The following is a 16,279-nucleotide window of genomic DNA, read 5'->3' on the forward strand; positions in this document are numbered from 1 at the left end:
TCAGTAGTCACCATGGAAGTATGGAAGGTAAGTGTAAACAACTCCTTAGAGCATTTTAATTGGGAAAGGTAATAGAGAAATGGATGATAACTGAAAAAGAATGTGAATTGCAAAGGCATTTTCTTTCTCTTTTTAAGATGGGAGCTTTTAGAGTATGTATTCTGTTGGAAATGATCAATAGAGATAGACACGGTTAGTTAATTTAAAATTGTTTGTGTTTCCAAACATTAGGAAGTTTGTTGATTGTATTACATTATCTTTTAAAGATTATAGTAATTGTCCTTAGTACTACTATTCATGTAATTTTGTGGAAAAGTTGGTTTATTCAGAATTGATTCCATGATGGGGTATTCTCATATAATTGAATGTACAGATTTAAAAATATATATGTATGTGTATGTATTATATATATATAATTATATATATTATATTATGTTATATATATAACTTTAATATATATTACAGTACATATTATTTCTATGTATTATGTATTGTTATATAGTGTATATATATATTATATATACTAATTATATATGTGTGATATTATATTATACATTTATTATATTATATATTATTTACTATATTATGTTATATTTATTTTATATTTATATAAATATGTAAAATATATTTATATAAAATATAGAATATATATTTATATTATATTTATATTATATATTATTATATGTTATATATTATATTATGTAAGTAAATATATAGAAAATAAATATTATAATGTATATATAATATATAATAATATATATAATATTTTATTATGTACATATATATATATAATAAAAAATACACAAACACTGAGACCATTCTGAATAGAACTAATCCTTCCTTGATGATTTTAGATATTCAGTGCCTTTGATAGTATCACGAATAGCTATGATTTTGTTAGGGACTTTAAAGTATCTGGTTATATCAAGTTAATATTTATTTACATTCTGGGGAAAGGGGAAGATTTTGTTTATTTACAATTGGAAAATAAACTAGTAATCCATAACAGATTATTCCTTTTGGACTAGAAAGCTCTACATTACAAAAACCATGCTTCCTGTACCAGCAATGTCATTGACACAGATTATATGTTCAATAAGTATGTGTTGAACGTGGGAATAAACAGTAGAATGAATGAATGAATGCCTGTTGATGAACTTCTCTAGAAGAAGCAAATCTTTAGTTTATTGAAAGTAGGTTTCCAATATTGCCTAGGTATAAAGTCTCTTAAAAGAATGTGTAAGAGTCAGAAATTGTTATTTATAGCTGGAAATAGAATAATAATGTAGATTCATTTGCTATTATATTAGTTAGAAACACTTAAGTATTACTTTAACCACATATTATAAAACACATGCTTTGAAGGCACATTCCTGGGTTTGAATTCAGGGTCTGTTCTTGGCCAGCTATTAGGGCTTCTTGGGCAAGTCACTTCGACTTTCTTTGCCTCATTTTCTTCCTGTGTAAAATACTAATATGACAACCTACTTCATAGAATTGTTGTGAGGCTTAAAATACCTTTAAGACATGTAAAGTGCTCATAATAATACCTAGATAGTAGTTGCATAGTGAGTCTTCAACACGTTAATATCATGATTGTTAAAAAGGGGTTCTTTCATATAAGGACTTGCACTTTCCAAGTAGGTTTTAGTGCCAGTAAAAGCTTATTTTTAGTAAAAATGACAACAACAAAAACAATGGTATCATTCCTATCAAATAATGCAAGTAGCATTAGGATTTTCCTTTGCTTTTGTTAGTTTTTATCTAAATTTAGTACTTTGTTGTGCTCGCTTCAGCAGCACATATACTACAACTGGATACACCTAATCCTTTGTTAATATTAGCAGTAGTATATTTTCTATGTTGTTTAATGTTACTCTGTTGTTTAATCCCCTTTGTAGAAAATTAGTTTCAAATGCAGGGATTTTATATCCAAAACAATAGGTTTAAATATCCTTTGTATTTTAAGTATTTAATATTTGCCTGAAAAGAATTGTTGGGTTTTTTCAGACCTGCAAAGAAAATTTCTAAGAAAAAGAACAAGGTAAGAAAAATATACAATATAATTTTGTTATTTATTTTATTTTTATTATATTATTTTGATAAATATTTATTAGAAATATTATTCAGTGGTAAAAACTTTATGAAAGATGTAGTGAAAAAATAGAAAATCTTCCTTTGCTGTAGAGACATTTTCTATGAAAAATTTATTTAGAAATACTAGCTATTGATAATGGTGTCTTTTTCATAAAAATCTGTTCTTTTAAAATGTCTCTGTGGTTTTGCTTTTAAATGTTTATTTACTTATTTTTAAAATTTATTTTGAGAGAGAGCACGCACAAGTAGGGGAGGGGCAGAGGGAGAGGGGGAGAGAGAATCCCAAGCAGGCTCCATGCTGTCATTGTGGAGGTCAACATGGGACTCAAACTCAGGAACCCTGAGGTCATGACCTGAACCAAAATGGAGTCGGATGCTCAACCGACTGAGCCACCGAGGTGCCCCTGTTTTTGTTTTTATAAAAAGATGGGTATTTATCACTTCTCTATACCTAGTATATTTTATAAATATTTGGGGGACATTTTGAAATAATATTATTTAATAGGTCAAAAAGCAAGTTACGTCTATGGATGACCTTGTCGACTTAATTCAGTCGTCTGAAACAGCTTCAGAGGATTGTGAGTTGCCTTACTCTAAGAATTTCATGTTGCTAGTTGAACAACTTGGCATGGATTGTAAAGGTAGGAAGCGTTTTTATGTATATTGCTGTAGTAATATGTGCACACCTGCTATAGTGTAGAGTTGCTCATCTCAGAAATATGTTTTCTATTAAAGGAGAACTATTGTATCCTGTCAGCCAAAGAGTCATCATTTCTACTGTACCTTTCTTAGTGGGAATGGCACATCTAATGTTTGTTAACTCTGCTTCTCTTCTGTGCCTTCACCCAGGTCAGGTCATTATTTTTCTCCTAGATTACTGAAATAACCTCAGGACTGTTTTCCCTGCCGTTCAGCCTCCCAAGACCTTGGTCTGCACTGCAGCCATAATTATTATGTCTTTTTAAAAATGTGTATTTCATCATGTTACCTCCTTGCTTAAAGCTTAGCTATTACTTCTCATTGCTATTAGGTTAAAGGCCACAGTCCTCTGGCTTCATCTTGCATTGTTTTACATCCTTCTTTCCATCTGTGTCTTATCCATTGTTTTAGACATTTCTTCCTGTGAAAGAGCTTTTTGTTTCCAACAGCTTTAGTTAGGTAAACTGCACATATATGAAGTATGTCATTTGATAGTTTTGACATATGTTTACACGTATGAAACGATAACCATAATCCAGACAGTTAACATATTCATCACCCTTAAAAATCTCATGTCCCTCTATATTCCCTTATTATGAAGCTGCCAAATCGTTTTCTAAAGGAGTTGCACCGTTTTCCATTCCCACCAGCAGTCTGTGAGAGCACCAATTCCTACATACATATTCATGAACACTTAGTATTGTCAGCTTTTTAAATCCTAGACATTTGGATGTATATTTAGTATATATATCATTATGGTTTTAATATACATCTCCCTAATAACTGATGGTGTTGGGCATATTTTCATGTGCTTGTTTGACATCTGTATATCTTCCTTGTTTTTTTTTTTTAATATGAAATTTATTGTCAAATTGGTTTCCATACAACACCCAGTGCTCATCCCAACAGGTGCCCTCCTCAATGCCCATCACCACCACCCCCCGCCCCCACTCCCCATCATCCCTCAGTTTATTCTCAGTTTTTAAGAGTCTCTTATGGTTTGGCTCTCTCCCTCTCTAACTTTTTTTTTCCTTCCCCTCCCCCATGGTCTTCTGTTAAGTTTCTCAGGATCCACAGAAGTGTGAAAACATATGGTATCTGTCTTTCTCTGTATGGCTTATTTCACTTAGCATAACACTTCTCCAGTTCATCCACATTGCTACAAAAGGCCATATTTCATTCTTTCTCATTTCCACGTAGTATTCCGTTATGTATAAAAACCACAATTTCTTTATCCATTCGTCAGTTGATGGACATTTAGGCTCTTTCCATAATTTGGCGATTGTTGAAAGTGCTGTTATAAACATTGGGGTACAAGTGCCCCTACGCAACAGCACTCCTATATCCCTTGGGTAAATTCCTAGCAGTGCTATTGCTGGGTCATAGGGTAGATCTATTTTTAATTTTTTGAGGAACCTCCACACTGTTTTCCAGAGTGGCGGCACCATTTTGCATTCCCACCAACAGTGCAATAGCGTTCCTGTTTCTCCACACCCTCCCCAGCATCTATAGCCTCCTGATTTGTTCATTTTAGCCACTCTGACTGGCGTGAGGTGATACCTCGTTGTGGTTTTGATTTGTATTTCCCTGATGAGGAGTGACATTGAGCAGCTTCTCATGTGTCTGTTGGCCATCTGGATGTCTTCTTTGGAAGAGTGTCTATTCATGTCTTCTACCCATTTCTTCCCCAGATTATTTGTTTTTTGGTGTGGAGTTTGGTGAGTTTTTTACAGATTTTGGATACTAGCTAGAACTTTGTAGTTTTGCTATTGTAGTGGTTGGTTTAGGTTTTATAGTCTGTGGGTTAAACATCACAGTCTAGCTTCCATTAATGTTATACCACATCATATATAGTTTAAGAAAATTACAATAGTTTACTTACATTTCTTCTTTCCCAGACAGATCCTTCCTGGATCTGTGGGATTATAGTTTTCATTCAGTTTAGAAAGATTTTGGCCATTTTTTCTTGTGATTAGACATCTTGTGATGTCTAATATGTGTTTATTCCTGTCCATTGTATTTTTCATGTCTAACATAGTTTACATCTCTGTGAGTGCCATTCAGTTTTTTAAAACAATAGCTTCTATGCCTCTACTTATCTTTTCATGCTTTGTTTGGAGATATAGTTATGTTACTTACGAACAGTTTTATCCTTTTGTCTCTTGCTCTTGCCAATTATTAGATGAATCCAGAATGGTGATCAGCCTAAGGCAAATTATGAGTTTTTCTATCCTAGCTAATGTGAATAGATACTGTCCCTTGTTCTGTGAGAGTACCAGGGAGTGTTTCCTCTACTCTTTTCAGATTTTTTTCCCTTAATGACTTCCTTCCATGTATGCATTGGTTGTTACCCTGCTGAATACCCAAAGGGGGCCCTTTGCTGATCTCCAGGGTTTTTTCTCTGTTCTGCTTTCTCCTCTCCTATATGCTGACCTGTCATCTCTATCTGCCTTGAATTTGCCAGACTCTCAGTTTCATCATCTCAACTCAAGGAGTCTGGTGTAGGCTATTTAAATAATGCTTTTCTCCCGTGTCGTAGCCTGAACATTCTCTCAAGGCAGTGAGCTTGGGCATGTGTTAGGCTAACATGTTTTGTTTTCAGGGATCATTGTCCTTCATTGTCTGAGGTTCTGTGTCTTGAAAATCATGTTAAAGTTGTATTTTGTCTGTTTTGTTTTTGCTTGCTTCAGGTAGGAAGCTCAATCAGTACGTGTTACTCCATCTTGGCCAGAAGCAGATTACAGTGGAACTTCGGCACGTACTCTATCTAGACTGTCGAGAGTGCTTGTCTTCCTCATTTGCTTAATTGCCTCCTGCTTATCCTTCATTCCTCAGTATCCTTATTCCTCTTCCTCAGGGAAATCTATCTTCCTTGGGCCCAATCTAGATCAAGTTATGATCACAGAACTCTGTTTTCTAATAGGAACTATCTGAATTTAGAATTATCATTTGAGTTGTCTTTCTCCTTCACTAGACTTTAAGCTAATTGAGAACCAGGGGTCTTCTCTATTGTATCTGTAGAGCTGAGTATAATGTCTTACATTGAAGGTATATATTTATTTAATGTGTGAATGAGTAAATTGAAAATGCACAGTCCTGTATATGCAAAAAGTACTCATATATTTTATTTCTGTTTCTTCTCTGATGTAGATACTGTTGGCTTCTTGAAAATCCAAGATATAGTTCTTTCCTATGAAAGATTAATGAAACTTAACAAAAGTCACTGTAAACTACTTACAGGAAAAATTAAAAAAATGGAAAAAACAGTTAGTGCACTACAAAACGAGCTACGAGAAGCAAAAGACATGAAATCACGGTTAGAGCATCAAAAAGTGGAATGGGAACATGAATTCTGCAGTTTGAGGTATAGCATCTTGGTTTTAAAGAAACATTTGAACTGTTTACTTTTATACTACAGATGTATAGGGACAGTTTTGTAACTGCTAACTTACCATGTGGGATTTTACAGGAAAGAAAACTTCTTTAGTGTTGTGAAGTGTGAGGTTCTTGGAAATAATACAGCAAGTTCTTAACAGTGAATACTTGTAATAATTTAATGTATTTTCCAAATCATAAGTTTAATGGCCATTTAAAAGTCCACCATATAGAAACGTCATTATTTAACAGATTGAATTTTGCTTGTTTTTCATTTTTCTGTATTTTAATGAATGCTGTAAGGAATGTCTTTTATATAAATCTGTTTCTACATTTCTGGTTACTTGGAATAAATTCATCAATATATATTATTTGATTAAAGTATACAAATTTTTAAAAAGGTCTTTAATCCACATTGTTCAATTGTTCTCGGGAAAGTTTATATTAATCTCTATACCCAGCAACAGAGTATAAAATGGTCATTTTTCTCAAGACAGAAAAATTCCCAAAAATTGATTCTGTTTTATTCTCAACGTTCAGGGTTAAAAAAGTAAAGTGGGGGTGCCTGGGTGGCTCAGTTGGTTAAGCATCTGACTTCAGCTCAGGTGATGATCTCATGAGTTTGAGCCCCGCTTTGGGTGGGCTCGAGCCCTGCTTTGGGTGAGCACGAGCCCCGTTTCAGGTGAACCCCTCTTCTCTCTCTGTCTCTCCCTCTCTCTCTGCCCCTCGTGGGATTCTGTCTCTTTCTCTCTCTCCACCCTCTCTCACTTGTGTCATGTCTCTCTCAATAAAAAATTTAAACAAAGTGAAATGGGGGTGCCTGGGTGGCTCAGTCAGGTAGGTGTCTGACTTTGGCTCAGGTCATGATCTCAGGGTTCATGAGTTTGAGCCCCACATCGAGCTCTCTGTTGTCAGTGCAGAGCCCACTTCAGATTTTGTCTCCCTCTCTCTGCCCCCTCCTTTGTTTGCATGTGCTCTCCCTTTCTCTCTCAAAAATGAATAAACATTAAAAAAGTAATACGGAAAGTGATTACTGATAAGTTTTTCAACATCTCTGTCATAGGTAGATAAAATTAATTCAAACGTGTATGCTGAAATCACATATTACTCTTTATTGTTTACTTAATATGTATCCTGTGTTGTTCTAGAAGGGATTCTTAAGTGATTCATAAAGTAGATAATCAACAAGGTAAGTTGCAAGTGTGGTGGAAGAAGAAACAAAAAGTGTAGGGCAACAGATATTAGACTCGCTAGCCTAGTCTTGGATGACAGTCATCTGCACGTGTAAGTTGTGTAAACAACATCCGCAGATGCTCTCTTACGCTGCACATCATTTTTGGAGGTACCTGTAATGTTTCGTCAAGTGGAAATTTATTTCCAGTGAATTGATAAAATTGTTTATAAACAGTAACTTCTCTTTTTAATGAGTAACTGAATTATCTGTCCTATGGAGGAATAATTACACCTGTAGGAAAAGGGGTAATTTTCAACTCTAACTTTTCTGAATAATTTCACACTTCCTTTCTTACAACATCTACCAGAGTTATTACTGACTAAAACTAAGTTGCATAATGCTTTCTCATTGCTTCCTTTCATTTGTATATATCTTTTGGAAGAGATTCAAGTGAGAAAAACAGCCCTAGAAAGGAAAAAAATTTGAGAACATAGAAATTTCATTTGGACAGTAAGCCAACATGTGGAACCAGATCATAGGAGGAACTTTTTATTTCTAACAAAACAAATTTTAAAATAAGCATATTTAATTGCAGATTTACTTTAAAACAAGAAGAAGAAAAAAGAAGAAATGCTGATATGTTATATGAAAAAATTAGGGAGAGGTTAAGAAGAAAAGAAGACCAATATAATAAAGAAGTTGAAACAAAGCAACAATTTGAACTCGCTCTTAGAACACTAAACATGGAATTGAAGGCCACAAAAAATCATTTGAATCAGGTAAATTACTTTTTGATAAAAAATTGTGTATTTCCATCAATATTATATAGTGTATTATACATATATTTTATGGTATCCCTTTGATTCAATATATATTATTTAGGTTTCAAATAAATTAAAACATGGGATCATGGTCCTTTGAATATTTTTTTAAAGTTCTCCTCTTCAGCTTTTGACCTTTTTTTTAACGGTATGAGACCAGAATCATAATGAAATGTATCTACAGGTTGTAGAAAAGTGCAGTGACACTCAGTGGCAACTTTCTCCACCACAGAATGCCAGAGAATTCCAGGATGGAATTCTAAACAATCACCTTTGCAAACAAAAGGAGATAGAAATGGCTCATAAGAAAACTAATTCTAAGGTTTCTTCTTTAGCTATTTTGAAGTACATGTGTGTATGTATTTGTATATATTTTATTTTTTTAATTACTACTTTTTCTCCATGTATGTATATATATATATTTTAAAAACCGAACACTGTACATCATGGAAACTATACAGGATTTTAAAAGCATATATATTTTTGGGGAGGGGCATGGGGGGGCGGTGGCATTTTTGCTTCATTTGATAAAATAATATTCTTGATTAAATGCATTTGTCTCCAGCAAATAGTGACATTCATAATGTCCTCATCCAAATAAGAGGCTTTTATTACTTTCTGTAGGAATCGATGAGCTTTCCCTAATTTCAAAACTATTGCTACTAGCAACATGTGTTTTGGTTTTGAACAGTTACTTCACTGCCTTGATATATTAATAGGTTAGTTTAACACTTCTGCTAATGGACAGGAGGACGAGTGTAGCCAGTTCACAGATCATATTTTGGGTATCAAGTCTCCTACTTTTGAGAAAAGTAACACTTTGCTTCAAGTAGCATCCTATTTCATTACAAGGAACTTTTGAAACAATGGTATGCTATGCTATATACTTAATGATAATTTATTGATAGGTATTTTATTCCTAATAAAATAGTGGAGTGTATTTCCCCTCTTTTTATTACTATTTTATTTTTTTATTTATTATTATTTTTTATTTATTACTATTTTCAACATGAAGAGGAAATACAAGTTATTGCAGCAGTAAATAATCTCATGATTTTCTAAGAGATGTATAAATTTCACCTTATTTCCTATCAGTATTTTGAAATCCAAGACTTCTTTCGTACTTGTGTATTTACACTAGAGAAGTAGCAGTGGTTGGTGCAGGAGCACTAGTTGTGGAGTGAGAAGACCTGGGCAGAGTCCTGCAGCTCACAGTTTTAATCTCTGCATTCTAGAATTATGATAACCAAATGAGTTCATTGATGTATGGAGAAGTGTTTATATTATAGTACAGTGCCTAGATTTGTCAGTTATCAATAGATATATTCTTATAACTGACTGTAGAAATATTAGCAAAGTAGATATCTATGAAATATTCTCAGGAAAAAAGAATTTTAGGAAATTTAATCTGTCCAAGTAGATGCAGAGCTAACGATTTTACTGTGGGGTAGCTGTGTTCGATATCTACTGTAAACTCAATTTTTAAGTGTAGTCAGATTTATTAATCTTTTATTTCAGGCCTTCTGGTTTGTTGTAAACCAATACTGAGATTCTGAAAACTTTTCTCACGAATTCTTTTTTACTTTCATGCCTTCATTATCTTCAGTTAAAGTTCTGAACTTTTGGGAACTTATGCTTGTATACAATTTGAGATTTGGAGCCAACTTTATTTTTTTCCAGTTGGATATTCACTTACTATAATCTTCCTTCCTTCCTTCCTTCCTTCCTTCCATGTGTATTTATTTATTTTTGAGAGAGAGAGCACAAGCCAGGAAGGGGCAGGGAGAGGGAAAGAGAGAATCCCAAGCAGGTTCCGTACTGTCAGCACAGAGCCTGATGCGGGGCTTAAACCCACAGAATCTGAGATCATTCCCTGAGCCAAAATTGAGAGTCAGAGGCTTAACCAACTGAGCCATGCTGGCACCCCTTGCAACGTTTTCATTGTATAAACATAGATTATACTGTAATTGGAAAGAAAATCATGATATAATGTCATTTTATTGAGTGCTATCTGAAAATTTCCTTTGTTTTACTTAGCTTTCTGATAGTCATGAGAAAAAACAAGACCTGTTGCATAAAAACCACATGTTGCAGGATGAAATTGCCATGCTAAGACTGGAAATAGACACCATAAAAAATCAGAACCAGGGAAAGGAAACGAAATATTGTGAAGACATTGAAATTGTAAAAGAAGAGAATGACAATCTTCAAAAGACCATAAAACAGAATGAGGAAACATTATCAAAAACAATATTCCAATATAGTGGACAGCTTAATGTTCTGACTGCTGAGATTACGATGCTAAACTCTAAACTGGAGCATGAAAAACAAAATAAAGAGAGCCTGGAAGCAGAAGTTGAATCATACCGTGCTAGACTGGCTACTGCTGTACACGATCATGATCAGAGTCAGACATCAAGAAGAGACCTAGAACTTGCTTTCCAGAGAGCAAGAGATGAATGGTTTCACTTACAGGACAAAATGAATTTTGATGTGTCTAATCTACAAGACAACAATGAAGTTCTTTCTCAGCAACTTTCTCAAGTTGAAAGTAAACTCAATGCCCTGGAAATTGAGCTCCATCACACAAAAGATGCTCTCAGAGAAAAGACTTTAGTTTTAGAATGTGTACAAAGGGACCTAAGCCAAACACAATGCCAGAAGACGGAAATTGAACACATGTATCAGAACGAACAAAGTAAAGTGAATAAATACATTGCAAAGCAGGAATCCTTAGAGGAAAGGTTATCTCAACTACAAAGTGAAAATATGTTGCTTAGACAGCAACTAGATGATGCTCACAACAAAGCGGACAGTAAAGAAAAGCTAGTAATTAATATCCAAGACCAGTTTCAGAATATCATAAAAAAACTTGAAGCTAAAAGTGAAGAACAAGGTCTTATGCTGGGAGAAAGAAATAAAGAGTTAATCGATGAATGTAAACATTTAAAAGAAAGAATGTATCATTATGAAAATGAGAAAGCAAAAATAGAAGTAAGTATACAGAAAGATAAGAATTTTTCAGATTTCCAGAAAGAAAATTCTGGTAATACTTGATTATGGCTGAATTTTGAATCTAGTTGAATATTAAAAAAAAAAAAACAAAACTATAAATCAACATAAAAGCATAACTTGTATGCAACAAATAAAAATTAGACCTGAGAGGTGCTTTAATTTGAGTAAAGTTATGGTGTCATCTATGAAACTTTAAGATGTTAAATTATAAATTGTTAATAGATAATAGTCTTCTGCTACAATAATAATTTTTTTTTAAATTTTTTTTTTAACTTTTTAAATTTATTTTTTGAGACAGAGAGAAACAGAGCATGAATGGGGGAGGGTCAGAGAGAGGGAGACACAGAATCTGAAGCAGGCTCCAGGCTCTGAGCTGTCAGCACAGAGCCCAACGCGGGGCTCGAACTCACGGACCGCGAGATCATGACCTGAGCCGAAGTCGGCCGCTCAACCGACTGAGCCACCCAGGCGCCCCATACAATAATAATTTTTTTAAGTTTAGTTTGAGAGAGAGAGAGAGAACATGAGTTGGGGAGGGGCAGAGAGAGAGAAAATGCCAAGCAGGTTCTGCACTGCCAGGGTGGAGCCCGACACAGGGTTCTAGAACTCATGAACTGTGGGATTCATGACCTGAGCCGAATTCAAGAGTTGGTCGCTTAACCGACAAACCCTCCCATAAAAATTTTAATCTTTGCCACCACATTTTATTACTGTGGTGAGCTGGTAAATGAAAATGCTCAAATGTAAAATGAGTATTTTGAAATAGAGATTCAATTAATTGAGTTAACCGGACAGTAACTTCAGATTTCCCAGATGAAATGAAGTGTAGGTGCTCTATCTGGTAGTACTTTTCCTTTGGTAGCTTTTTATACATTTTAAGTTGGTATGATTTTATTTTTATTCACATAAATTTTAATTTTCAGTCTCAAATCATGTGTTCCTACAACCTCTTAATTCTTTAAAGGCATCTACTTTTCACTAAATCATAATTTGGGACAACTGTGGTGAGTTTTAGCAAAGCTATCTTTGAGTAATCTTCCCACTGCTATTTATAACTTATTTTAAATATTTTTACAAATAATTTGCTCATTTCGAAGCTGAGTTACTGTCATGTGGGCATAAGTTTGTCCAGTACAAAGAGAATTGTATCTCTCTGTGATTTATTAATTTGGCATTGGATCTCCATTTTCAGACCAAGGAGGGGTTGCAGGATTCTTGTTTAGCAGGAATGGAGTGAGTAGGGGAGAGAGCTGTAGGAGCTGAGGTCAGGGAGGGGGATGGAAGCAGGGGCCATTGGAATGACTTTACTTTGGTTCTGAGATAGGACTCTATTAGAAGGATAAGAGCAGAGAATTGGATATGTGAGGAACTCTGACGGTAACTTAAACCTGTAATAAAAAAAGAGGGAAAACCTTTCATAATGTAGAATTTACGACTGCTGTGCCCACTATGTCCCCATTTCTTTTTGAGACTTCTGTAGGTTATGAAGCTTTGCAAATTCACCAGTGGAGAACAGATAGGCTGGATTCATTATCTAAGTGACATCATCCTGACTAGCCAGGGAGATATAACACCTTTTGTTCTTTAACTGAATTCAGTAAATAGGAATGTGTACGTGTTAGGAAAAGATGGTTAATTGATGTATGTGGTGATATTTCTCAAAGTATGTATGTTAGAGTTGTATATTATTAACATAATTTAATAATAAGATGATTTATAAAATCAGTAACAGAAATGTCTTATTAGGTAGTTATGAGACAACTTCAACAAGAACTGGCTGATACTCTGAAGAAACAGTCTATGTCAGAGGCTTCCCTGGAGGTTACATCACGTTATCGTCTTAGTTTAGAAGATGAGACACGGGATCTAAAGAAGAAATTAGGTCAAGTCAGAAATCAGGCATGTATTAAATGTAATCTGTCAACAGCTAACTTATAGCTGGTCAAATAATATAAAGTGTTTTAGGATACTAATTTCCATAGACCACTTCCTTTTGTATTTTCATTATAATTAATTCATTATGATTTTAGTATCTTTACAATGCATTTATTTCTTAAACTCTTTTATTCTACTATTTGTGTTATATATTTTTTCTTATAATATTTACTCTTAGGAAAGTTGAAGCTTTTGTATCCTTCCTCATAGGAATTGACACTTTTTTTTCTTTGTTTAACTTAAAATTTTTTTTTAAAGTTTATTTATTTTGAGAGAGAAAGAGCAAGAGAGAGTGTGTGGATGCATGTTAACAGGGGAGGGGCAGAGAGAGGAGAGAGAGAATCCCAAGCAGGGTCCATTCTGTCAGTGCAGAGCCAACGTGGGGCTCAGTTTCATGAACCATGAGATCATGACCTGAGCTGGAAGCAAGAATTGGATGCTTAACTGACTTAGCCACCCAGATGCCCCGGTAGATGCTATTATTCTTCTTATTATTTTTAACGTTTATTCATTATTGAGAAACAGAGACAGAGCATGGGCATGGGGAGGGCAGAGAGAGGAGGAGACACAGAATCTGAAGCAGGATCCAGGCTCTGAGCTGTGAGCACAGAACCCGATGCGGGGCTCAAACTCACAAACTGCGAGATCATGACCTGAGTCGAAGTCAGATGCTGAACTGAGTGAGCCACCCAGGTGCCCCAGTAGATGCTATTATCTTCATTTTATAGATGCAGAAACTGAGACACAGAAGTTTTAAGTAATTTGCTCAAGGTCATATAGGTAATAACCAGCAGAATTGGGAATTCAGACCCAGGCATTTTGGCTCCTACTAAGATACTGCTTCTCAAACTATTCCATGAAACATCTTGTTGCCATTGAAAACAACATGTTAAGTTATATAATCACTAGAATAGCAATGTCATTCACCTATGTGAATATTTGAAATCATAGTTGATGCGGTGCTTGGAGTATGAAAACAGAAATGTTTACCATAAGGTAATTCCCTATATTTCCTCCGTTTGACCAGTAGATAAAGTTGTATGTTTATCTGATCATATATAATTTAAAAACATTAAAAATGTTATGTTTTTGTAGTAGAGTAAGGTTGGTAAGCTATTCTGTAAGAGTATTTAAACATTTTTGTCTTCGTAGGCCGTAGTCTGTTGTAGCAGCTCAGCTCTGCTGTTATGACCTAAAAGTAGCCATCAGTCAGCATGTAGAGGAGAGTGTGGCTGGGTCCAATAAGATTTTAGTTACAGGGGCACTTGGGCGGCATAGTTGGTTGAGCGTCCTGATTCTTAATTTCCACTCAGTCATGATCCCAAACCCCACATCTTGAGACCGGTCATGAGACCGAGCCCCTCATCAGGCTTCTCCCTGAGCTTGCAGCCTGCTTACGATTTTCTCTGTCTCTCCCTCTGCCTCTCTTCCCCACTTATGCATGCGGTCTCTCTCTCTCTTTCTCTCTCTCTCTCTCTCTCTCTCTCTCTCTCTCTCTCAAGTAAAAAAAAAAAAAAATGTAGTTACAAGAACAGGTGATGGTGTTCTACTAGATTGCCAGTAGTTAAAATTATTACTTTTTCTTTATTCTAGTTGCAAGAAGCACAGGATCGACATGCAGAGGCCGTAAGATATGCTGAGAAGACGAAAGATCATATGCAAAAGTATAATTTAATCCTCACAGAAAATAGCTTGATTATTTATAAAGCAGATAAGCAGTGTAGTATGAGAAATGTATTAGTTATGCCAGTATATCTTTGTTAAGCTGGGTACAAATTCCAGCTTTGAGCTATTTTGAAATGCAGATTGTGGCATATTATCTCTCAATGTTGCACCTTATCCACAAAACACAACGAGAAAAATGGCACAATTGCCAAATCCTCCTCTTGATAAAATTTTAAGGATTTATGTAATGCCCTCATTTGTTCAGAAATTATACGGTATTTTTTTAAATTTATGTGTGAGAATAATTATCTTAAGATCTGCATTTTAGGCTAGAGGTTAAAAATACCAGGCAAGAAGAAACCATCAAACAGCAAGCAGCCCAAATTCAAGATCTTCAGAGCAACTTGTTAAGGACAAGTTTGGTAAGTCCGTCTCTTAATGTCTGCCCTACTGAAAAGGAATCCTTATTTCACTAGTGGTAGTACATAAGAATGTTTTGGATCATATGAAAAATCTCACAGATCAAAATATTAGGTTCATATTGTTCCTACTTGCTACTAGTGATGTAATTCTTCTATATAGATGAAGCGGATTGAATTCATAAAGTAATGATGTTTGTAGTGAGATTTTAATAAAAACATTGTGAGAGTCAAAGAAAAGCCACATTTTATATACACCACAGTGAGCGTTTGGTTTAGTCCACCTTTTGGCTATTGTGAATAATGCTGCTGTGAATGTTGGCATACAGATGTGTGAGTCCCTGCTAATATTTTTCAGCGTGTTTCAAACTTCCCCAAACTTTGAGTGATCATTTGATCTTGAGTTCTGACTTTCTCTTGTAATCTCAACCCTTCAGTGAGAGTTTGAGAACAGGCTATTTTAATGATGATTTGTTGTAATTTGTAATTACAAATTTGCAATTTATTGTCTTCATCAAGACTGACTAGCAGGTCGTTATGCAAACGTCCTTCTCAAAGGAATGGACTTTTCTCTTTGTTGGATTTTGTAAAGGAAAAGAAATGCCAGTGAAAAACTAGAAATGGCTGCTCAGTCAGGGCCTTACCTAGTAACATAGTGCTCCTACCATTGCAAGTTCAGAAACTCATTTTTCTCCATTCACTTGAGTTAATCAGCCTTTCAGAGATTTCACAGTTCAATCTCAGAAAAGACTAATATGCAATTCAGGATTCTAATTTATTGACATGTAGTGAAACCCCAACTGTTTTCCAAGCAGAACAGTTAATGTCATCCCACTCTCACCCTCCTTTGTAGGATTTACACTGTACATCCTAAGTGGGAGCAGTGAGGTAGATACACTGACCAACTAGTTTCTTTCAGTCACAAAAGCTATATAATATACATGCAAGTTTCATTAGGCAGCTGTACCCGTCAGGGGAACTAGAACATTCTGTTGACTGGCCCTTTTTGTGGCTGAAGAGACACTGAAAATTACTTTCTTTTCTAGACCTCTTATAAATGAGTCACATTGTTTTAGGGT

General features: G+C 34.9%; 1 protein-coding gene across 14 annotated transcripts in view; it reads left to right on the forward strand.

Moving 5' to 3' along the window:
• LOC102960429 (ankyrin repeat domain-containing protein 26) overlaps nucleotides 1–16,279 on the forward strand; it is a 136,212-nt gene that overhangs the window by 73,638 nt on the left and 46,295 nt on the right. For 12 of the 14 annotated variants that reach the window (XR_006219702.1, XR_006219701.1, XR_006219703.1 and 9 more), the window contains 8 exons: nucleotides 2,011–2,044; nucleotides 2,603–2,738; nucleotides 5,947–6,160; nucleotides 7,941–8,124; nucleotides 10,204–11,160; nucleotides 12,928–13,080; nucleotides 14,710–14,780; nucleotides 15,110–15,203. Coding sequence is in view for 10 of the 14 variants with exons in the window: in XM_042991280.1 (XP_042847214.1) it covers nucleotides 2,011–2,044; nucleotides 2,603–2,738; nucleotides 5,947–6,160; nucleotides 7,941–8,124; nucleotides 10,204–11,160; nucleotides 12,928–13,080; nucleotides 14,710–14,780; nucleotides 15,110–15,203 (1,843 nt within the window). In the remaining 4 variants the exon portion in view is untranslated. The remainder of the gene's footprint in view (nucleotides 1–2,010; nucleotides 2,045–2,602; nucleotides 2,739–5,946; nucleotides 6,161–7,940; nucleotides 8,125–10,203; nucleotides 11,161–12,927; nucleotides 13,081–14,709; nucleotides 14,781–15,109; nucleotides 15,204–16,279) is intronic. The other 2 variants (XM_042991282.1, XM_042991283.1) reach the window with 2 other exon arrangements.

The sequence above is a fragment of the Panthera tigris genome, chromosome B4, assembly GCF_018350195.1.
Source record: "Panthera tigris isolate Pti1 chromosome B4, P.tigris_Pti1_mat1.1, whole genome shotgun sequence".
NCBI lineage: Eukaryota > Metazoa > Chordata > Mammalia > Carnivora > Felidae > Panthera > Panthera tigris.